Below are 26,369 nucleotides of genomic sequence, written 5' to 3'. Positions count from 1 at the left end.
TCAGTCATTCTTTGTTCATGAGATTCAAGCGTCCCTTGAAGCTCTTCTTTTGTCAATGTTGACAAATCTTTTGACTCTTCTATGGCTACCACTACATGGTCGAACTTAGGGGCCAAAGACCTCAAGATCTTTGAACCAACATCTCTTGTTGTTAACGATTCTCCATATATCTTGATTTGAGTCACTAGTTTCGTAACCCTAGTAAAGAAATCAGTTATGATTTCGCTATCTTCCACCTGAAGCAATTCATACGTTCTTTTGTGAGTTTGTAACCTCACCTCTTTCACCTTCTCAGCGCCTCCAAAAGACTTTTTAAGAATCTCCCAAGCTTCTTTTGTAGATTCGGATTCACTAACCTTTTCAAAGTTTTCTAGACTCTGACATTGATGAATTATGAAGAGTGTTTTATAACTCTTCTTTTCGGATTATGTGTGTTCATTTTTTTCTTATTCTGAAGCGTCTTCTCCAAGTGGTTCTACTCCATCTGTTACAAGATCCCAAAGACCTTGACACCTGAATATGACCTTCATCTGTTTGCACTAATTATCATAGTTATGTACTTTCAAATTGGTAAACTTGCTGGAAAATTTTCATTCCCATAAATCAGCGCCATCGTAATTTTCTTTTTCTTCCCTTGAACCGATCAACTAGAGCTCTTGATACTAGATGTTAGAAATCCACCAATATCTATGATAAATTTCTGTCAATCTGGATGAACAAGATTGTTACCACCACACAATGGTAATGAAAAAAATATGAAAGAAAGAAAGACAATAATTTTCTACAGAGTTTCTCTCTGTCCACAAACTGTGGAAAACTTCTTACTCACTTACAACTGCAAATCTTGTGAATACAACTCAATTTCTGAAATAGGGGTTACTCCCTCTATTTATAGATTTAGGTTAGCTTGCTCTTTATGCCAAAAGCCCAACATACATATTTTGGAACTAAATCAAATCAAATCAGTGTGTAACTAAATCAAATCTAGTTTGACACACACATTATTCACATTATGAATTACAATCTAACAAAATGTTATCATTGAATATCTAAACTGTTATTATCAAGATTACTTTTCAATAAATTCTCATATATATATATATATATATATATATATATATATATATATATATATATATATATATATATATATATATATATATATATATATATATATATCATATGAGAATGCCTTTTTTATATGAGAATGTAAGAATGAATCTGAATCATTGGATTTTAAAATAAATGGTGGAGATTATATGTGAATCTTTTTTTTCTCTCTCATACATTTTGAAATAAATGAGGTAGGAGAGAGAAAAAAAAGATTCACCTATAATCTCCACCATTTATTTTAAAATCCAATGGTTCAGATTCATTCTCACATTCTCATATAAAAAAGGCATTCTCATATGATATGCCCTCTCTCTCTCTCTCTCTCTCTCTCTCTCTCTATATATATATATATATATATATATATATATATATAATGTTATGAATAATTGGATGATTGTCTCCCAAGCATCTTATTCCTTATTTATTTATTTATTTTGCAATTATTACATTGTCTGTATGTTGTCCTATAAATAGGACCAACCTCATTGTAAAAGATACACCAATGAAATAATACATAATTTCTCTCATGTCTGTCTTCTCTTTTATCTCCTCTCTTCTTAATATTTGCTATCGTTGTGGGGAGAAAAGGTTATTGGAGTCGCACTTGTCGTACACCAAAATACCTTGTTGATCTTTATCAAAAATCACTAAAAAGTACAAATACAAGGATTGAGACACATTTTGCTAATGAAGATGGTGATCCTGATTATGGTAGTATGGATGTTACTCGTTTAGAGATTGGTGATTTCTTTGCTGATCCATATGAAAAAATTGATCACCTTATTAGAGATGGAACTGTCAATAAATAGAAATTTTAGAAATTTTCTATTTATTTTAGTTATTATGAATGCTTTAAATTCTCGATGTTTTTTAATTTTAAATTCAATGTTTGCTTCCCGTTTTTGAATTTTAATTCCCTATAATAATAATAAAGTGTGTTTTCTTTCTTTCATTTATATAATTTATTATTTAAATAACTTATATGTTTAAAGTGCACTCATAACTCATTATTATTTTTTTAAGAATGAATGTCGGCTCTTGCGTCACTAACGAAGATATTTGTCTCGTTGATAGTGCAATTACTCACTCAATTTTGCAAGACAAAAAATATTTCTCTTACTTAGTAAAGAAAAAAACTGATGTCACCACTATATCTGGCACCTCAAAAATAATTGAAAGCTCCAGAAGAGCCAGTTTATTGTGAAGTGAAGGAACAACATTACACATTGAGAATGCACTATATTCCTCTAAATCTAATATAAATTTATTAAGTTTCAAAGATATTCGCCTAAATAGATACCATATTGAAACAAAAGATGATGGAAGTATTAAATATCTTTGTATTACACAACAGAATTTGGACAGAAAATGTGTAATGGAAAAGCTACCAGCGTTTTCCTCGGGCTTGTACTACACTTATATTAGTACAATTGAACCACATGCTGTTGTAAACCAGAAGTTTGCAAATAATAATACATTTGTAATTTGGCATGACCGATTGGACCATCCCGGTTATATAATGATGCGAAAAATAATTGAAAATTCATGCAGTCATCAATTAATGAGTCGGGAAATAATTCGACCATCACCAACAAAAAATTGGAAATAAATCTATCAGTTTTTTAGAACGTATGCATGGTGATATTTACGGGCCAATACACCCATCATGTGGACCATTTAAATATTTTATGGTTTTAGTGGATGCATCAACTTGATGGACACATGTTTGTTTGTTGTCAACTCGCAACCAAGCGTTTGTGAGATTGCTAGCTCAACTAATTCGAATAAGAGCTCATTTTCCCGATTATCCTGTCAAGAAAATACGTCTTGATAATGCTGCAAAATTTTCATCTCAATCATTTAATGAGTATTGTATGCCTATTGGAATTGATATTGAACATCCAGTAGCACATGTTCATACACAAAATGGACTTGCAGAATCATTTATTAAACGTATAAAATTAATTGCAAGACCACTTATTATGAGATGCAAACTCCCAGTTTCTGCTTGGGGACATGCAATTTTGCATGCTGCAACATTGATTCGCATCAGGCTAACGAGTTACCACACGTCTTCCCCTTTAGAATTAGTAAAGAACCTAATATTTCTCATCTAAGAATTTTTGGATGTGAGATGTATGTCCCAATCTCTCTACCACAACGGACTAAGTTGGGTCCTAAAAGGAGGATGGGAATATATGTTGGATACGAATCTCCGTCTATTATAAAGTACCTTTAACCAATAACATGAGATTTATTCACTGCTCATTTTGCTAATTGTCATTTTGATGAATCAAATTTTTCAACATTAAGGGGAGAGAATAAGAAGTTGGAAAAAGAGATAAGTTGGAATGAATTATCATTATCTCATCGTGGTCCTCGAACAAAACAATGTGAACTAGAAGTTCAAAAGATAATTCACTTGCAAATCTTAGCAAATCAATTACCAAATGCATTCACTGATCCAAAAGGTGTGACTAAATCATATATACCGGTTGCAAATGCTCCAATAAAATTGGATATCCCTGTTGGACAATCCAATGAGTCTCAACCACACCTGAAGCGTGGTAGACCAATCGGTTCCAAAGATAAAAATCCTCGAACAAGAAAGGGAGCTAAGAATAAAGATGACCCAAGTGAGGATATAGAAAATCTAAAAGAATCGTTAGACATAATAAACAGTTCATCTCCAGAAGAGATTGATTAGGTACCTGAAACTTATGACAATAAAGAGATCTCGATAAATTATGTCCAAAATGGAATACAATGGAATCGACATGAAATCGACATTGATGATATTTTTTCGTACAATATAGCGCTAAATGTGATAAATGACAAAGAGGATCATGAACTAACGTCTATTAAAAATTGTAGACAAAGTGAGGATTGGCCAAAATGGAAAAGATGCAATTGAAGTAGAATTAAACCCACTCTACAAAAGACAAGTTTTTGGACCTGTAGTTCGAACACCTCAAGGTGTGAAGCCAGTTGGATACAAATGGGTTTTCGTGCAAAAGCGAAATGAAAATAATGAAATTATGAGATATAAAGCTCGACTTGTTGCTCGAGGATTTTCGCAAAGACCTGAAATTGATTTTGATGAGACATACCCACCTGTAATGGATGCAAGAACTTTTTAATATTTAATAAGCCTTGTAGCACATGAAGGGCTTAATTTGCACATGATGGATGTTGTAACAGCTTATCTGTATGGTTCACTTGATAGTGAAATTTACATGAAACTCCCTGAAGGATTCAATATACCAAATGCACATAATTCTGAATCTCGAGAAAGCTACTCCATAAAATTGAACAAATCTCTTTATGGGTTGAAACAATCTGGACGCATGTGGTATAACCGTCTTAGTGAATACTTACTTAAAGAGGGATATACAAATAACTCCATTTGTCTTTTTTATTTTTATAAAAAGATCAGGAAAATAATTTAATAGTTGTCTATGTTGATGACAAAAATATTATTAGAACTCCTGAAGAGCTTCCAAAAGCTATGAATTGTTTTAAGAAAGAGTTTGAGATGAAGGACCTAGGAAAGACAAAATTATGTCTAGGTTTACAAATTGAGCATTTGGACAAAGGAATATTTGTACATCAAGAATGATATATAGAAAAGTGTTAAAACTCTTCTATATGGACAAATGTCACCCGTTGTCTACTCCAATGGTTGTTAGATTATTAGATGTAAAGAAAGATCCTTTCAGGTCTCGAGAAAAGGACGGGGAATTGCTTGGTCCTGAAGTACCATATTTCAGTGCGATTGGAGCACTGATTTACCTTGCTAATTATACACGCCATGATATATCATTTGTAGGTAATCTATTAGCAAGATGCAGTTCTTCACCCACACGAAGACATTGGAGCGAAATCAAACATATACTTCGTTATCTTAGACAATATACATGGGTCTGTTTTATACCAAAGTATCAAAACTCGAATTAACAAGTTATGCAGGTTATCAAAACTCGATGCAGGTTACTTGTCGTATCCTCACAATGGTATATTACAAACAGGGTAATTGTTTACATATGGTGGTACAACTATTTCATGGAGATCGGTGAAACAAACAATATCAGCAAATTCATCTAATCATGCATAACTTTTAGCACTACATGAGGAAAGTCGAGAGTGCGTTTGGTTGAGATCATTAATCCAACATATACAAAATACTTGTGGTTTGTCTTCTGAAAAAATAAATACAACGACCATATATGAAGATAATACTGCATGAATCACTCATTTGAAAGATGGTTACATTAAAGGAGATCGAACAAAACACATCTCTCCAAAGTTCTTTAGTTCTTTTTCACTCATGATCTTGAGAAGAATGGTGATATAAACATCCAACAAATTCGTTCATGTGATAATCTTGCCGACCTTTTCACAAAATCACTCCCAAGTAGAACTTTTAATCAACTAGTACAAAAGATTGGTCTTCATCGTCGAAGAAATGATCGCTCAATTGAGGGGGAGAAATAAATTTATTCTAAAAGGATATTGCACTCTTTTTCCTTCACTAGATTTTTTCTCAATGGTTTTTTTCTAGTAAGGTTTTAACGAGACATATCCAAAACAAACATCCAAGGGGGAGTGTTATGAATAATCGGATGGTTGTCTCTCAAGCATCTTATTCCTTATTTATTTATTTTGTAATTATTACATTGTAGGTATGTTGTCCTATAAATAGGACCAACTTCTTTGTAAAAGATACACCGATGAAATAATACAGAATTGCTCTCATCTCTATCTTCTCTCTTCTTATTTTATAATATATATATATATATATATATATATATATATATATATATATATATATATATATATATATATATATATATATATATATATATATATATATATATATATATATATATATATATATATATATATATATATATATATATATGTTAAAATTACTTTTATTTTGTAGATCTTTGTGCACCTAGATTATGTGTTAAAAATATATATAAATTAAAAATTTGTATTGAAATAACAGTTTTTAAATATGTAAACAATTAAATACATGATTTTTTAAATAATATAACTTGTTTTGAATTCATCAGAAGTACTTTAAAAATAATTCCTATCATTATTTCTAAAAGTAACACGTCTTTTTTTTTCAAAAAAATGATAATTATTTGTACAATTTTTCTTTTAATATCTAAAATTTATAAGATGTTTTATAATATGTGATGGAGAAAAGAATGTAATATATACAATTTGTAAAATTTGTAATATCTACGATTTTTCTTTTATGTTATAGCAATGTTTTGAAGGAGTTTGATTCTTAACACTACAACACGGAAGTCCTATAAGAGCGCTTTTTTTAGACTTTAAGAGTGCTTTAAAGCGTTCCCAAAGTCAGCGCTGACGTAGGTAACGAAAGTGCTTTTAAAAGCGCTCTGGTAGCCCACCCTATAATGTTCACAAATCACAAAATGGTTATCTCATCTTGTGTTCTTGTGTTCACTTCTCTTCTTCTCTCCCAAAGTTAGCTCAGAAGAACTCATCCAAAATGGTTATCTTCTCTTCTTCTCTCCCTCAGTTAGCTGAGAAGAACTCATCAAAAATGGTTATCTCATCAACTGTCAAACATCCAGACGAACAAAGTGAGAGCATAGACTGTACTTTTGCTTCTAGATACGTACGTGAACTAGTTCCAAAGTAGTAAGTCACAAACTTGATAAGTTCTTTGTTGGTAAAAATTGAAGTGAGGTTTATAAATTTCTGTGTTTGTTGTTGGCAGGGCCGTCTTTGAGGGCGTGCAAAGCGGGCTACCGCACAGGGCCTCAAATTTTTTATGATTAAACTGTAACTAAAAAGGTCCTCATAAATATTTGCCACTATTAAAATGAGGTTAATTAGGGCCTCTAATTATTTTGTAATGGTTAAACCATAACTAACCTACACAGGGCTTCCAAAATATTGAGACGGCCTTGGTTGTTGGTAATAAGTTGTGAGATATTGGATCGAACTCTAGTATTGTCGAAGGGTAGCTTCTTGGTTCGACAGTTCGACAGAGTTAAGCATGAAGTCGAAGGATTGTTTACATGCTGATGTCGAAGTGTGCATGCTGTAGTCGAAGATGGGTCTAGCATGCAGATGTCGAAGATGCTAGGGTTGTTAGCATGTTAAATTAGGTTTTAGTGTTTAAACCCTAATTTGTTAAGTTAGCTTGTTTGTTAAGTTGGCTTGTGTAATGGGCCTTGCTGAAAAAGCCCATTAGTTAGTATGTTAGGTTTTATTATAAATAGCATACTAGTCTCTCATCATTGCTAAGCTGCAAATCCTAATTTAGGGTGAGAGAGGTTATTTGTTATTCTTGTAAACTTGTAATCTTGTTTTAAGAGAAAGTAAAAGAATAGCAGTTATAACCAATTCTTGTGTTCCTCTTCTTCCTTGTTTTATACTCTGTTCTTGGCATTGAATTCACAACATAAGTAATAACAGGTTCAAGTTGTCAGAGAGTTCTATTCCAAAAGATGCAGCATATCATATGATAAATGATGAGTTGATGTTAGATGTGAAACCAAGGCTGAACTTGGCTTCGTTTGTGACTACTTGGATGGAACCTGAGTGTGATAAGCTTATCATGGATTCACTTAACAAGAACTATGTTGGCATGGATGAGTATCCTGTCACCACTGAGCTTCAGGACTGTTTAATATGACGCTATAGTTTTTCAGTAAGATTCTGAATTGTGGCCATGTGAGAATCGTGGTCAAATAACACAAACTATATAGGGTAATGGTAACATGTACCTTAAAAAAATTCTTTAAAAAATTTAAAAAATTAATTATATAATTTTAATAAATTCAATACACAATTTTCAAAATAATTTTTTTATTTAATTCTTAACATATATTTTAAGGACATGTTACTATTATCCAACTATATAATGTTGTAGATGTATAGACCATTAGATTTAGAGAAAAAAAATTATCTCTCTCTTTTGATGAAGGTCCTTTACAACAACAAGATCGTAATATAACGGTAGAGATTTAGTTTTAAACAATAATAGTGTTGAAAAATTATTAAATAATCCGAATATTTTTTTTGTATAACACTTTTTTTAAAACCTTTTGCAATTTAAAAGACAACCAATAAAATCAACTCCAAAGCGTAATAATAATAATAATAATAATAATAATAATAATAATAATAATAATAATAATAATAATAATAATAATAATAATAATAATAATAATAATAATAGCAAAAACACCAAATTTTTAATGAGAATAATTTCTCTCAAAGTGACTGAAAAAAATCACGGAATTTAGTCTAGTAAAATCTTTCACTATATAAAGATGGAAACCACTAGAGAATAACAATCTTCCCCGATAAACAATAGGGGAAAAACCATGGAACCTAGTCTTTCTAATCAGGGCCGGTCCCGACTTTTTGGAGGCCCTGGGCAAATAATGAAAATGGCCCCTAATAGATAATATAATTTTCTTTAAAAAAAATAATATCAATAGCACCACCAAAAAAAAATTCATATTTTAATCAATATTATCAAAATACATTCTAACTACTTAAAAAAAAAGTTTTTTTTTTTCTTTTTCTTACACTTCTCATATCCAGAATCAAACTTTCTAATTTTAAGAGACAATTTAGGATGCATGGAGGAATAATGAAAAAAATTTAGAACCTGGAATTAAAATTGATCAATCCCGAAGAGTTGAAGTTGAACCAATAAATTTCATAACGTTGACGTTGAACCGATAAATTTTGCAATATTGAAGTTGAACCGATAAGTAAAAAATTAAAAAATAATTAGTAAATAAAATTAACATTTATTTGAAATTTAATTTGTATGAAGAATTACCAATTGAAAAATAAACAATAAATAAGAAGAAAAAATTACCAATTAAAAAAGAGAAAAAAAATTGAACAACTAACTTTGAATTTTGATTTATGCATTTTATATTTTCCTTTTGTTTCAAAGAAGAAGAGAGGAGAAAGTCACTATTTTTTCTTTTCTTAGAGAGAAAAAGGTGAATTTTTATTAGGTTAATATTTATCTATATATTAATATTAAGATTTATTTGTTATAAAAAAAGTGTATATTTAATGGCAATAAAGATGGAGAATTATTGCAAATTTGTAGTGGTACTCATCCACCAGCGCTACATTCAAAAAGACATAAACAAGCAAAACTTAATTGTAGTGGTACTCATCCACCAGCGCTACATCCAAATGCTTCCGCTATACTACAGTCATATAGTTGTTTATATTTTAACCCAAATTCTTTATATAGAATTTAATGATTTATTTATAAGGCCCAAAACCTAAAATTTGAGGCCCTATTTTTTTTTTAGGCCCTGGGCTGTGGGCCTGGTTACCCTGGACTGTGGGTCTGATTGCCCTGGCCCAGGGCCGGCCCTGTTTCTAATAACACTAGAGAATAACAATTTTCATCGATAAACAAATTTAAGTATACTAAAACAACTTTAAGAGAAGGTAAAACTACTCAACAGAAATATAAATAAAATTAACTAAGAGATAGGAACAGCATAACAGATTTGTAGCTCAAACTATTAAGGTTTGTTGCACCTATATATCACTAAGAGTCAAAGTCAATTTTCTCTTATTTTCTCATGACATTTGTCGTACCTTTTCTTCTTCTCTACTAGTAACAAACCCGTGCATTCGCACGGGTTCTAATACGGAACGCGCATTTGTTTTAGATAAATATTTTTTAATAGAAAAATATCTGGTACCCGTGAAAAAATAATAATTGAATATATAGAAAATGTATGGTATCCGTGAAAAAATAATAATTGAATGTATAGAAAAAATGTCTGGTACTCGTGAAAAAATAATAATTGAATGTATATAAAAATGTCTGATATCCGTTTTTTTTTTAAATAAGCAAATGGTATTAAAGGGAGCAAAAGGGATGCTCCACCCCAATACAAGGAGGAAAGCTCGTACCTCTCAAAGCAATCAAGAGGTCGAATATTCCATAAATGAAAATTACAAAGATTAACCGGCTTAAGAAAAGTAGAATTCCACCTCCAAGAGTTATGGACTATCTCCGACATACACTCGATGAAACTAAACGGCTCCTCCTTGAAAATCACCGCATTACGCTTAGACCATATAGTCCAAACCGTTGCAAGCCAAATATTCCCCACTAACATTCTCTTATTAAGACAAGATACTTTCCCACAATAGTAAACAAAATCACCAAACTCCTCGATAGTTAGAATGTCAGACATATCTAGCCACATATACACCCTTCTCCATATACGGGTAGTAATAACACAAGAAGAGAATAGGTGAAAGAGACTTTCCTCCTCCGTTCCACATAAAGAACATAAAGAATCCGTACCTTCCGCTAAAATTCCCCTTCTTACTAATTGATCCCTCGTGGCCAAGCGCTTGTGAATAAATCTCCATCCAAAAACAAGGATTTTTGAGGGAACTTTGCACTTCCACATATGGTTTAAAGCCGTGACCTTAACACCGTCCAACGAAGTACCTGAAAGAAAGGCCATAAAAAACTCGTAGCAAGACTTGACGGAGAAGCATCCATTAGAATTTATGGTCCACAAGAAACTATCCTCACAATGCTCCCTAACCGTAACACGATTAAGGGCTTCCAACAAAGGCCGAAGAAGCACCGCAAAATTCTGCGCTGAGGACAAGCCTGAGCTGGGCCCGAAACCAGTCACAGGCTGCACAGCAGTATCGCTGCCAGCAGCTGCAACAGCATGGCCTCGACGCTGCCAGGAGGCGGAATCCACCAGAGCCACCGTTTCCGAACAGTCAGCCCCCTCTCCAAACCAAACCTCAGTATTCCACCTCCAAACACCTTCTTCAAAAGTCCCTGCATGATTAATGGAATCAAGAAAATTAACAGACAAGGAAAAGAGCTCAGAATGAGATTCCATCAAAGATTTTTGCCCCGTCCATGTCGCGTACCACAAGGGAGTATGAGCTCCGTTACCGACATTACACCTAATAGCACTCGAGAAATTGTTGAAAAGAAGTCTCTCATAATTATCTGATAACAACAAATCTCTCCACCAATGAGAGTCCTTCTTATTCAAAACCGATATATCACCAATCAACACTTTAAGCTTCGTATTACCATATCTAGCTTCTAACAAGTCTTGCCACACCGCCTCTTTTTCCATTAGGATACGCCACTTCCATTTACTTAATAATGCTAAATTCATTATCTCCACATTTTTCACTCCCAATCCACCTTCCTTTTTTGATTTGCAAACCGTATCCCATCCAATCCAATGGATGGTCTTTTTACTATCAATTCCGCCCCAAATGAACTTACTTTGGATAGTTCTAATTTCATTCAACACCTTCTTAGGAGCTTTGTAAAAAGACAACGAATAAATAGGGATAGAGTTTAGAACCGAATTGACCAACTCCACCCTCCCCGCCATATTAAGGAATCTACCTCTCCACACATTCAAGCGATTCCTAAGCGACACTAAAAGATCCTTCCACATTGATAGCTTCCGAGGACTTTCTCCAACTCTAACTCCTAGAAACTTGAAAGGGAGAGATCCGACTTTACAAGATAAAAAAGACGAGGCCGCATCTAAATACCAATCACCCACATTAATGCCATAGATATTACTCTTGTGGAAATTAATCCTCAAACCCGACATCAATTCAAAACCTCTTAGAATTGCTTTCAAACTCCATAAATTCGCGGTGTCCCCTTCGGCCAAAACTATAGTATCGTCCGCAAATTGTAACAAATCCACCTCTTTGTCCTCTTTGTATTTAAACCCCCGAAATTCCCCTAACTCCTTAGATCTCTTCAATAACGCCGTAAGAACCTCCATGACTAACACGAACACAAACGGAGACAAAGGATCGCCTTGCCTAAGGCCTTTCTCCACTCTAAAATCTTTGGTCGCACTCCCATTAACAAGAACGGACAAAGAATTAGAAAAAATACAACACTCCATCCACCTCATCCACCGGTCTCCAAACCCCATCCTTTTGAACATATACCTAACAAAGTCCCAACTAACTCTATCATAGGCTTTCTCAAAACCGACTTTCAACACCACGCAACTTCTCTTTTCTCTTTTAGCTAAATCCATCAACTCATTCACAACGAGAATACCATCCGCTATATTTCTTCCTTCTATAAATGCCGATTGATTATTAGACACAAGATTCCCAATAACCCTCTTAAGTCTATTAGCCAATAACTTTGCCAAAATCTTGTACAAACTACCCACCAAACAAATTGGGCGATATTCATTCAAAGCTTGAGGATTATTGACTTTAGGCACAAGCGTTATGAAAGAAGAGGTACAAGCTTTAGTTAGTTTTGCCTTCTCATGGAAATCCTTCACAAAAGAGAAAACGTCCACCTTTAATAACTCCCAATTCTTTTTGAAGAATTCAAGGGTAAAACCATCCGGACCGGGGCTTTTGTTCCCATCACACGACCACACCGCTTCTTTTATTTCATCTTCCGAAAAACTTCTTTCCAACCAAGACGCCTCCGTTTCCTTAAGGGTGTTGAAAAAAAGACCCTCCGGAACCGGTCTATCACTATCTTCCTCCTTATAAAAGTCACAAAAGTATCTTCTAACCTCCTCCTTGATATTATCCACCCCTTCTACACAACCATTAGAAACTTCCAAAGAAGTTATAGCTTTCCTTATATTTCTCTCCTTCAAAGAATTGTGAAAAAATTTTGAGTTCTTATCACCTTCCTTCAACCAAAGATTGCGAGACTTTAATCTAAGCATACTTTCTTTAAGATTCAAATGAGACCAAAAATCTAAAGTAGCCTTCCTTCTATCCTCAACCTCCTCCTCTACATCAACCCCCATATTATCCTCAATATCCTTATCAAGAGCATTAATTTTTTCCGAGGCTTCCTCCACTCTCAAATCGATCCAACCAAACACCTCCCTATTCCATATCCGAAGATGCTCCTTTAGCTTTTTAAGTTTCTCATAAAGCACAAAGTCCCCCCTTCCCCTAATATCCAAGTTCCTCCACTCCTCACCCACAAAAGCACTAAATCCTTCATGCTTGAACCAAGCATTATTAAAGCAAAAAGGTTTTGGGCCTCAATCTATCTTCCCCACATTAAGACGAATCGGGGCGTGGTCCGATATGTCTCTTTTCTCAATTCTTTGATCAATCACCTCCCACTTCTCTATCAACTTATTTGATAGTAAGAATCTATCTAATCTACTCATAGATTTCCCATTATCTTTGAACCAAGTAAACTTCCCACCAACACAATTAATATCAATTAATTCCATCTCCTCTACAAAGCTACGAAAATCTATCATTCCTCCCCCATTCCGATAGCATCCCTCCCCACTACGCTCTTCTTTTCTCAAGACCTCATTAAAATCACCCACCACACACCATTCCTCATTAGACCTACTACTTTTTAATCTAATTAAGGAATCCCAAAGATGCTTCCTCTCTATTCTATTACAAGAGGCATAAACGTTAACAAGATTATAAACGTTTCCTTTCCACGTCACATTGATACCAACAAAGCCGGTACCCAAGAAACTATGATTCACCACAATACTTTCCTTCCTCCATAAGATCACCATCCCTCCCGATGCCCCTATAGAATGGCTCGCCGTCCACTCTACATTCTTGTCACCCCAGAAGGAACCAGCCAAAGCATCGTCAAAGAAAGCTAATTTAGTCTCCTGTACAAAACAAACGTCTATGTTGTGGGACTTAATTAAAAAACTTACTCTTTTCCTTTTAGAAAAAGACCCTCCCCCTCTAATATTGTATGAGAGCAAATTCATCGATCACCTTTCTTCAACTCCTTCATACTTCTCAATCCCTCCTTATCTCTAATCTCCATAGCAGTAATAAGTCCCTCTATAACTACATCCTTCTTCACACTCTCCACCCCCAGTTTTGAAATGGACTTCCACACCTTCCTCCCCACATCTGATTTCTCACAGAGTCGATTATTGCATCTAACAATATCAGATTCGGCTATGGATGAAGCAGAATAGGACTCACCTGAAGAAATCGAATCAGAAACCGACGCTTTAAAAGATGACTCGCCTGTCATGGATTCGTGAACCTTGCTACCGTTTCTACTGTTCCGTTCGTCTCCACAAGAAACCGTTCTGGGGGCAATACAAGCGTAGTAAGATTTTGCTATAGGAACTTTGCTACCCAACTCCGCAACAGAAGCTGTTTTTCTGGGTTTTCGAATGTTTTTTGTGACAGGATTCAAGAGATTGTTACGTGGTAGGGCCCCTTGGGTCAATCTCCTACATTCATCATCAAAAGATAACGGCCCATTTTGGCTCTCCAACAATTTACCAGGCCCGTTAAACTCCATAGGGTGAACCGACCCAATATGAGTAAAGTTGTTACCAATAGATGCTGAGTTAGCAAAACCTTTTGACTCTTACGAAAATTCCAGCGCATTAGTTTCCCCCACACAACTCTCGGTACAGTTTCCCACACGTGCATTTAATGCATCCTTCATTTGTGGCTCGAAAATCTCCTTCTTCCCAAGAGAGGAAACGTCAAAAATCTCCTTTCCCTCATTAGACTGACAATTCTCTCCTTTTTGTGAATAAATCTGCTTTTCCTTGATAGCCTCCTCCTTAGCAGCTACACACCTATCTCTCATCCCATCACCCTTCTTCTGAGCCGGATCAGACTCCTCCCTGAACATCCCTTCCTTGCCTCCATCTTCATCATACAGACCAAATTCCGGCGAAGATGAATCCCCAGAATCAATATCATCTCTATCACAACCTGCTTTTGGTATATGACAAGGCCCTTCAGAAAACTCCACCAACCTTATGTTGAAAATCAGACCTTCTATGGACAACCTGATCGAATCATCAATCCATTCTTTTGCCCTAGTTTTAATGCAAATCCTTGCTTCATCCATTCTCTGCTTTAAAGAGGTACACTCATCACACTTAACGATCAAACCTCTCTCTTTTACTAAGAGAGTGAAACATCTCTCTCCCCATACATGGCATGGCACCCCCATAATCCTAAGCCAAGCGTACCTTTCTGAATCTATATCCTGTGGTTTCCATGGTTTTATAAAGCTAAACCATTGTTCCCACCAAGATTTCTTCTCCTCAATAAAACATTCAACATCACCTCCTATCAAATCCTCCAATAGACAGAGATTGGGACCCAAGCTAGTCACCCTAATGTTGAAAATACCTTCTTCATGGAACAACTTTTTAAAATCCACCATCTTCCCGGGTTCTCTGATACTTCCTGTGAAAGCTTTGAAATAATGATTTTTTTCTTCAAGGCTAGGTTGAAAAAACATGGTTTTCGTGTTCTGATCACCACCAGCTGCTTTTGATGATCCAGTTCTGTTATAGATAACATCCGCATAGGATCTATCATTAACAAACGCCCCTTTTCCATTACCTCCATGAAGCTTCCTATTTTTGATTTCAAAGTCCTTCTTCACCACTGCAGGCTCTTTACTCCTTTCCTGAGCAAAAGATTCCCTTCTAAAACGTGGTAGGTTCGCGAACAACTTCCTACCTTCTAGAACAATATTGTCCAATTTGGTAGCCATCAATGTCTCATCTTTAACGTTCAGAAACCGAACGAAACCAAAGCGTCGGCCGAACTTATCTCTTCTAGGTGGAATGACCACTTCCTCTATCTCTCCCAACTCCTTGAACTCAAAAAACAAGTCTCTTGCTTTCCATCTATCACCAAATTCCGTTACAAAGAAAGAGGATAAAACTTTCTCCCCCTCTAGCTTCCCATTACTTTCTCTAGCAATATCCCATTTCAAAACTCTACTCCTATCTCCCCCAACCTTGTGCCAATGTCCAGCTCTAGAGTTTCTCATCTTGAAAGAAAGCAGGAAACAACAAAAAAACAGCTAGTAAAAACCAGAAATGCCAATCCCCAAGACCAAGGCCCCTAACCCTAAGGTTAGGAGTTTAAGCCGAAGATCTTAGAAATCAGTCTCCCATAGTTCTCTCACTAGTTCTCTCTCACTGTTTTTTTGTTTACTGTCTGATATCCGTAAAAATATAATAATTGAATGTATAGAAAAATGTCAAGTACTCGTAAAAATATTTAAATCAATAAGATTTTTTAATACAAAATATAATTTTGTTATAAAATATGTGAATAATATAAGCTAAAAAAATGTAATAAGAAAATAGAAGTTAAAAAAAAGTATGACGATACCCGTGCGTCTGCACGGGTACCCGTTATGGCCGTGTTATTTTGTTCAATATAGATATTATTGCAGAGGTAAATGTTTTAAAAACCGATGTGTAAATTATAGAAATTTCTTTTCGATAGATTAGGCCAAAGTTTGAGATATTTTGATTAAAAAACATCATTTTCCCGTTAATATTCAATATTTCGATCAGTAACTTCATGTTCCCGTTAATATTCAATATTTTGATCAGTAGTTCATGTTCTTGTTAATATTGAATATTTTATTCAGTAACTTCATGGTTCCCGTTAATAATCAATATTTTGATCAGTAACTTCATGTTCCTGCTAATATTCATTATTTTGATCAGTAACTTCGTATTCCAGTTAATATTCCAAATTTGTTTATGTTATATTCAATATTTTGATTAGTAACTTCATGTTCCCGTTAATATTCATTATTTTGATCAGTAACTTCGTGTTCCCGTTAATATTCATTATTTTGATCAATAACTTCGTGTTCCCGTTAATATTCCAAAATTGTTCCCGTTAATATTGAAAATTTTTATCAGTAACTTCGTGTTCCCATTAATATTCAATATTTTGTCAATAACTCCGTGTTCCCGTTAATATTTATTATTTTGATCAATAACTTCGTGATCATCGTAATATTCAAAATTTGGATCAGTAACATAATGTTTTCGATAATATTAAATATTTTGAATATTAACGGCATACCCGTGCATTTGCACGAGTACCATTGTGGTAATATTTCAAAAAATTTATGAATATTTTTATGAATATTTTTATAAAGTTATTCTTGTTATTATTCAATATTTAATTAAATGTGTTAATATTAGTATCATATACGCGTACCATATAAATACCTGTGTGTATCCATACTATATTATTTTGTATTTGGATGAAATTGACCCGTTAAAATTTTAATTTTAATATTTCAATTATTTAATATTATATATATATATATATATATATATATATATATATATATATATATATATATATATATATATATTCGACACAATAATAACTAATTTATTAACTTACTAAATAAATTAGACACGTATTTTGAAAAATTTAATTTAATTAAAAATAATAATCAATAAAATATGATGATTAAATTTAGATAGTATTTATAGTTAACTAAATAAAAAATTATTAATTTGGTAAAATGCTAACCCCATAAATCCAAATGTAGTAATTTTTTTTAAAAATAATAATACTTAATTAAATACAAATGAAAGGTATGAGTTTTATTTTTTTTCTTAAAATAAATTTTTAGGTTAATTTGATTCTCTTCCTCTATGGATGTCCATTTCAGATGGGTGATGTCCAATGCATAACACATTAGAACTTACAATCTTGTCATATAATGTCTCACAGTATAAAAAATAAAAAATATAAGCTATAAATTAGTGTTAGGTCATATCTTCATGTAGACATTATATTGAGGACAAGATTCTAATCATAAATAGCTAATCGTTGTAGACATGTAGAACTGTATAAATTAAACCAGCACCAAATAAACCCTACACTCCAAAAAAAGAAGAGATAAAAATGTGAAAGAGTTCTTGTACCTCCTCCCTTGGCAATTTCAACCAAGAAAAATACAATTTTGTAAATGGCATGAACTTTTTTTTTATTAACTTTTGTTATAGTTTTACCAATTTTTTGGATATAGTTATACAATTCTATGAGGTGAGAATGAATCCTAACTAAATACGAATGGATAAAGAGAAAATGAGGAAGCTTATATATGAAATTTTGATTTCACAACAATTGAACAATGAAAGGAAAAAATACAATATTATTGCTGAGAGCCCTACATAAACCTAAAAACTCATGCAGCTTCCTTTGTTTATTTCAATGACAAATCTAAGAAGAACCTACTGCAGCAGACATAAGGTTCTTGGCCGGTGGAAGTACAACAACATCACCTCTCTGAATATCAGAGTAGTTTTTGTACAAAACCTTCAGCTTTGCAGTCGCAATACCAGTATGAAAACTCACCAACAATCTAGCACAACCCATCAATTCTTCGTCTGAGTAATCAGTGTGCACCTTAAGTGTTTCATCCCAAGCAGAACTATTGTTCAATGTGCACCTTGCTGCATAAACAGCTGCTGCAGCCATCATTGAGGGAATGTACATCAAGGTAGCATAATGCGGCATTCCCAGCTCAGAAAGAAAATGTGCCATGTTCTCGAAAACGTCTCGATCGGAAGGAGGTAGCGATATGGATGCCGCCTTGATGAATCGGACTAAGAAAATAAACGGTGTATGCATTGTCAAAGCAATGAATCAAGTCAAGCAAACACTGAAATTACAACATGTTAATTAAGATTTGGTTCAACAAATCATGATTCAGGATAACAATCAATGATATAGATATCAGTCTTATCAATTGCAGATGGAGGACCATGGAGGAACGCCAAAAGTCCAAATTTCCAGCCGCCATCCTACACAAATTGACCGTGGCGGTCCACCACTATCTGCCATGGGTGATATTTGACAATACTTATATAGATCAACATTGTCATTTCCATATAATATTCTTCACACAACGGTCTTTCCCCGTAAAAACCGCCGCGAAAAAACGGTATTGGAATGAACCGATACCGTTTGAGAAAAAAAATCACAGACAAAAAATCCGTTACAATTGCAAAAAAAAAACACCGCCAGGTCCGCGAAATGTCGTTATCAAAGTGAAATTTCGAAAATTTTCAGAATAAGAAGATGAAGATACAAATCACATAAAATATTCATTATAAATGTTGTGATTAATTCACACCTTGACGACCGCATTCAGAAACGCAACACTTTCACCGACTCAAGTTATAAAAGTCTTTACGCAACCACAGCACAGCCGTGACCGTTATTTAAAATCTCAATTGGCATCATAAGAAAAATGATGTATATACCAAATTTAAGATCAGATTAGGAATCAAAATATCATCACAGAATCACAGAAAAAAAAATCAACAGAACTTTTTATATACAGTATCCAAACAGATCTTAGATCCTCCAATGCAAGCATGGTCCACTTCAGTTTTGAGCTTCAAAGAAGATGGTTAGAGTTCCATTGAATTTAAGCTATGGTTGAACAAAACTTGTATATGTATTATGTACCTGAGGAATGTTTTGATTGTAGGAACAAATAATTGGAACTGCAGAACATTCAGTACCTCTTTCTCCATTTTCAATATCTATCAAGAGCCAATTATTAGGTGTTTCATATATCACTCATCATGAATGCAAATTGAAGAGATGAAGTTTCCACTAATAATACCAAATGTTATTTATACCTATTTTTTCGAGTATGTATTATCTGTGATGATGAAGTTTCCAGTAACTTCATGTTCCTGGAAAATTTTGGTTTTGGCCGACACGCAATCTGTTAACACTTGCAACATTACTTGATGCCACGGCAGGAGATTCCATATCATCACATTTTCCAGCTTTGTTTCCACCACTCTACACTCAGAAAGAACCAAATCAGTTAATCCAAATCAATTTGCAATACTATTTAATTGAATGAAATCAGATCCAATCATTTAAATTAATGAATTAGACATTCCAACTTATACAATAGGATTCCTTTAAAGCAATTCAGATAAATATTCTCATTAGTCCCTCCAAGTTAGAGTATGCAGGGTGCAAATGTCCAGCTTGTCCTGCAACAAAATGAGAACAAAGGACGGGACCAAGTGATTTAGTAAATGTATCAAATGATTGGGAATAGTGGGAAGTGGGAACATACACAGGTCCAATGTTATCAACTCAGTAGGACCAAGTGATTTAGTAAATGTATCAAATGATTGGGAATAGTGGGAACATACACTGGTCAAAATGAGAACTCTACAGATATCACAATTCTTAAATTAACAATTCCTGCAGAACCACACCAGAGATTGAGTGTGAAAATCAAAATCAATTAGCCATTTTATCAACTCTGTTTTTGTTGCAACAATGAATAGCAGAAATCACTTTTGTCTATTTAAAAGAAATAACTGATCTGAAGTAACAATGAATAGCAGAAATCAATATTTAGGTACCTTTAAGTGGTGTTAAGCCCTTTTCAATTAACTGATTATATTGAAGGTAACACATGAAGCCACAAGCACTATTTGTCCAAAAAAGCACAACAGGGACATTAACTTCTTCAGCAACTTCCAAAGCAAAACTCATAGTACCATCAAAAACTATGCCGCAACAAAGGTGGAGCGCGCGTATGCTCTATCGACACGCTTCACATCCTTCTGCAAAGTAAGAATTTAATTAAAAAAATATTTATCTATATTTTAAGGGCCGTTTTCGAGTAAAGTGGAATCTAATGAGTATTCCTTTTGCAGGCTGCAAATATAGTGTAATAATCAATCACTCATAGTATGTTCGATTCCAAAGGCACGAAAGAGATATTACCGCTTTGAAGACTTTGAAGGGCCACTTTTGAATCCGGCGAATCCAGTGAGTGTTCCATTTCTAAGCAGCAAATATAAAGCAACCATAAGAAAGCTTCGAATAACAACTACTGCAAATACAAGGTTGTCAGTGAATTGAAATCAAAATCGAAACCTAGAAAGACCTAAAAATGAGATTAGTGAAATTGGGAACTACATAGCGAATGAAAAAGAGAGTACCTAGGTGAATAAACGTTGATAGTGAATTTCTCAGCGCCGTTAGGGGGATGTATGGGAGGAAGAGAGGTGTTTCTTTGACCATAGCTGCCTGTGAAATTAAATTATCAACTATAAGATTCCAATGGTTTTCAATTCTCATAAAACAAACACCCCATAGTATTACATAGAAAAAATACTGAACAGTGTGAAACTTATTAATCGGTAAACCAAATTGACTCTTCTGAAATTAACGAAAGATTAAGACCTTATAACGTTTAAATTTCAAAGCTTTATCAAAGTGGTTGTTCTACTTGAAGAATTATCCACAGTCACTCTGCAAAAAAAACACAAACATGAAATTCAATTAAGTTCCAAACAACAACAATAGAAGATTCATAATTCATCATTAGGGTTTATGTGAAGGAATCAGAATTTTTAAGGGGAATGATTCAAATCATGGGCCTAATCTTTACTACAAATCACAAATAAACTTTGGTTCACAGTAAAGAGAATCTGATTCACATTTTTTCACTGCAGCAGAATACAGAACCAAAACCCTAAAATTTCATCATCATCCTCATGTATACAAATTTTCCAAAAACTATGAGAAGAAAGAAAAAGAACTCAGTTCATATTCAGTAAATGGGATACAACACTAACGTTCATGAAACCCTACTTTATCATCATCTTCCTCATTTTTTACACAAACCCTTCAGAAAATCCAGAGAGAAGAAGAGAGATTAGAGAACTCAAAACACGAAAAACAAAGAAAGATCTCACCGATTTGCTGTGACTTTGAGCGTCACCAACATCATCATCAATTTCTCGACCGTAACCCTTAGCAACAACCATCAACGGTTCAAAATCAACATCACGATATCATCAACAAACGTGTTCATCGTCACCAACAACATCATATTCATCTGCACAGAAATCAAAAGAAGAACGATATCAGAGAAAGAGAGACAAAAGAAAGAGGAAGAGTAAGAGAGAGGTGGAGGAAGAGAGAGAACCGTTCAAAATAGAAGCAACCCTAGACACATAAAGTAGAAGCAAAAGAAAAGAAAGATTGTTAAGGCATCCACGTGGCAGAGTTTAGTAACAGAAGGGCAATATAGTATTTTCCAGATCAGTAAACTTTCTTATATTGTAGATTTCTATGTTTTGTGAAACCATTGTTTAGTTTCTTATTTATTGTTTTGCTTTTAAATTAAAAAAAATTCTTTTTAATACATGTTAAATGGGTTTGACCCAAAATTCTTTTTTTTCTTTTATTCTTTTTTTTTTTGGTATTCTAAATTAATGGTTGGGCCCGAAATCTATAGCAAAATTCTTCATTAATTTTCTTTAGATATGAAAATGATATGTTCTTAGCAATATAAAATGCAAAAAATAAATAAATATAAGAAATTATCCTAGTTCCCCTTATCCACCAAGAGTATATGGAATTCCTTTATACCTTAAAGGATCTTCCACTATGTTAGATTTTTGTACAAACCTCCCACCAAGAATTCTCAATCTTCTAACATAAACACTGAGCCTAAGGTGGACTTTGAATCTTCCCGCATCGAAAGACCTTTTCCACAAACATCAAACACTATGGTGGACATTGAATTACACCAATCCAAAGAACATTTTACAAAAAACAACTTATTATGAAATGTACAATTCAATATATGAAATTGATCTTCTCTTTCAATTTACAATTCAGATATAATAATCTTAATTGCTCAGAATTTTTTGTAAAAATATGATAATTTATGCAGAAAAAATTTCAATGATATTTGAGAATGAACACTTGAGATGAATTTTAATTGTTTGAAAATTTATTTGAAAGAGGTAATTTGAAAAACTAATGTATTTTGCCTTAAATATATCCTAGAATACCTCTTAGAATAGATGTAATTGTTTGTAGAAGTTTCATGAAGAATAGCATTGGATTGAATACACAATGGTTCAAAGTTTTTAAAAAATTGCAGGGTGTAATTGGTTACATGAATGTGTGTGTGTATTGTAATTGAATATCTTTGCTTCATGATCAATTTCTTTTAATACAACATCCAATGACATTTGTAATCTTGAAATATGATTGAGATAAACTTCAATATTTTTCTTCTTTGATTAACTTTTGTCTTCATAAAAATTAAACCAAGATAGATGATGAACATCTTCTTCACATAAAGTGCTTGAAAACACCGAGTATATGGTCTTTAGATTTCAAAACAAAAGCCCGCACTTTTCTAGAGTGATCGTCAATAAAAGTAACAAAATAAGATGCACCACCTAAAGATTTATCATTCATCATGCAAACATTAGTGTGAACTAAATATAAAATATTTGGTCTCCTATGAGGATCATTACTATTAGAGGAATTTATATGCTGCTTACGAGAAAAACAATGAGTGCTTGTTTTTAGAGGCGTGCCTTTCATTTGAAGAACAATTTTCTCTGCGAGAATGGTGAGTCATTTCTCACTCTAGTGACCAAGGCGTGCATGTCATAAATCACTAGATGCATCTTCAAATGCATTCATTTCATCATTGTATAACTTTACAAGCACCTAGTAAACAGTTGTGGGACTTTGCTCATTTGCTACTACTGACCCTTTGGTGATCTTACATATGTCACCACTACCAAAGTAAGTGTGATAACCTTCAATATCCAAGACTTTGACCGAAATCAAGTTTAGACGAATATTAGGAACATGTCTCACATTCTTCAATTTAAGCTTGCATCCAGCACGAGATTCAACTTAAATATCTCTCATACCAACAATTTCACAAACTCACTCATTTCCCATTTTTACCGTTCCAAAATTTTCAATAGTTTAAGATGAGAAGAAATCAATCCTAGGAGTAACATGGCACGAGGCACCTGAATCAATAATCCAAGTTGAATCTTGACATGTAAGATTTGTGGAATTATCATCATAAACAATGTAGACATCATTGTCACGTGCAACTATTTCCGTGTCTTTATCATTTTTCTTCTCATTAACTTCATTTCTTTCTCATGAAAACTCTTTGTTGAGAAATTTGCAATTCATTTTGATGTGTCTCACCTTACCATGGTTGTAGCATATAACTTCACTACGCCAAACAACGAAAAAGACAGCGCTTTTTTTGGCTTTAGGCAGCGCTTTAAAGCGCTGTCTATTCCCCCGCTGCCGTAGGTAAAGACAACGCTTTCTTCACCTTGAAAGCGCTGCTAAAGGCACCCTTTAGCCAGCACTTTTACCTATAAAGCGCTGCTAAAGGCCCCCTTTAGACAGCGCTTTTCTATTAAAAGCGCTGCTAACGGCCCCCTTTAGACAGCGCTTTTCTAAAACAATGTTTAAGAAAAAGCCTCTTAAAAGCGCTGCTAAAGGCCCACTTTAGCCAGCGCTTTTGTCTTAAAAGCGCTGTTAAAGACCCTCTTTAGGCGACGCTTTTCTGAACAAAATTTTTAAAGAGCTTTTAGGCAGCGCTTCTCTTTTAAAGCGCTGTCTAATGTCCACGTAATTTTAAAATGTATCTATTTAAAAAAGGCTTGCCCCAGGTTTTCACCATATTTTGCACCTGTATATACCATTACAAATTTCACATATAAACATCAAACCCAACACCATATAAACAACCACAAAAAACTCTATTTTTCAGAGCTAAGATGCTAAGAATATATATATACTAATAAACTTTGTATTTTTTATATGCTAAGATGCTAAGAATATATATACTAATAAAAAAACAACAAAATTACATCCAATTCAATGAAAACAATTGCATCATCCAAAACATTGTTATTTTTTACACAACTCAAAAGGATGCTAAATATCTACTTTTTCTTCTTGCCAGCAACTGTAACCTTTTTACCCTTCAATGTCCTGCAATTCCATCAAACCATTACAATCACAAAACAGAATAAAAGAAAACCAAAAACAAAATAATATAAAGGTGAAAAACATTCTACATTAGTGTCCATAAAACCATTCTACATTTGCCACGAATGTATTTCAAACGACCTACATATCACTAAATAATCTATGTAGATAAATCAAATATGTCATCCAATATAGGACCTGATATTATTGTGATTGAATCCAAATTAAGTAAAACTACCTGAAAATATCTTTATGAAGGTAGAACAAATATCCACTTAGATCCTTCACAAGTGTGTACCAAAGAAACATACAGGAGTAATTAGTAACTTTATGGCAGACATCTAAAATCTAAATGTTATTAAATTTTTTCCACTTTATTTGTAAGCTTTCAATGTTACATAGCTGGATTGAGTTTTGTAGAAAAAGGTTCTAATTTATTTCAATAATGTTTGGCATAATACAATAGCTAATTTGTTTAAATAGAGCAAATTGTTCAACGGGCCACATACTATTATACTATTATATAAAAATAACTTTAAGTATTACTAGTAACAGTCTATATTCACAACAAATTTCATGGAAGTACCTTCACTCATATCTGTCACAATTAATTCCAAAGTATAATAATCCTGCAATATAAGTACATGCCAACATTGAAGTTAGTTTTACATATGGAAACCATTGATTGGGAAACGAATATGGAGATAAGCACAGAAACAATAAAATGTATGTAAGAGAATCATGTGATTCTGATATTATTCTCCATGTTTTTATTTTAATTAGCCATTTGATTTGTACTTATTTTAGTCCAATAAAAGTATCAAACCATATGAGACTGCAGCAATAAACATTTAAGTATTTTCCCCATTACTTAAAATGGCACTATTAGCTCTAGGTTTTAAGATCTAGAGATTCCTCTTCGTCCTTCCTTATGCAACAAACAATATAACTTGCAACGACACACAAGGAGTGGTTAATATTTTATATCGATAGTATCAAACCATATGAGTATAGATGAGTCAGTTAGTGACAGTTGTCTATTGTAATAGACAGGTATAAAGAAGAAAGTCAGTTAGTGAGAGCTGCCCGTTGTAACTGACAACTATCCATTGTTAGTGCAATATAAGAGAAAGATATAAAAGCTTCTCTTCATTTAATTGTAGCACAATACAGATTTACAATAATCGAATCAATAGCCTCCCTCCCTCCCTCCCACCCATTCTAATATCTAAAAACTTATTCGTGCAAACAGAGCCAAATTGTTTAAGAAATTCAGGGCTAGAAAATATTGAAATAATCTATTCCAAATAACTTTGGTCATTGGTAAATGAAAGCATAAATGACAGTAATCTCCAACATTATTTGACCTTGAGAAAGAGTAAATGAAAGGAAAAAAAGCATCAAGTACCAGTGAATTGATAAGTGCCAAAATGTTGTTATTTTGAGTATATAATTGTGGCACTTATTGATTCGATTCATTCCGTTTTTGTAATAAAATCCCCACTTTTGTGTATATATTCACATTATTTAGTTTTCATATGTTTTATATACCGTTTAATAGTTTTTCCTTTGTTTTTATAGGT

The 26,369-nt window shown here is 33.5% G+C and overlaps 1 protein-coding gene and 1 long non-coding RNA gene across 2 annotated transcripts in view; one reads left to right on the top strand and one right to left on the bottom strand.

Moving 5' to 3' along the window:
* LOC131639694 (glutamate decarboxylase-like) overlaps window positions 1-26,369 on the top strand; it is a 46,718-nt gene that overhangs the window by 6,521 nt on the left and 13,828 nt on the right. The window contains exons 1-2 of the mRNA XM_058910167.1: window positions 6,698-6,792; window positions 7,579-7,777. Coding sequence (XP_058766150.1) covers window positions 6,698-6,792; window positions 7,579-7,777 — 294 coding nt within the window. Of the gene's footprint in view, window positions 6,793-7,578; window positions 7,778-26,369 lie in introns of the transcript that reaches the window.
* On the bottom strand, window positions 24,591-25,576 carry LOC131639695 (uncharacterized). The gene is made up of 2 exons (XR_009295021.1): window positions 25,373-25,576; window positions 24,591-24,789 (listed from the first exon to the last, which is right to left on the bottom strand). It is a non-coding gene; the product is annotated as an uncharacterized LOC131639695 (long non-coding RNA).

This window comes from Vicia villosa, unplaced genomic scaffold (genome assembly GCF_029867415.1).
Source record: "Vicia villosa cultivar HV-30 ecotype Madison, WI unplaced genomic scaffold, Vvil1.0 ctg.002741F_1_1, whole genome shotgun sequence".
In the NCBI taxonomy this organism is placed as follows: domain Eukaryota; kingdom Viridiplantae; phylum Streptophyta; class Magnoliopsida; order Fabales; family Fabaceae; genus Vicia; species Vicia villosa.
The sequence above is the reverse complement of the archived record's forward strand: the minus strand, read 5'-3'. Positions and strand labels throughout refer to the sequence as shown.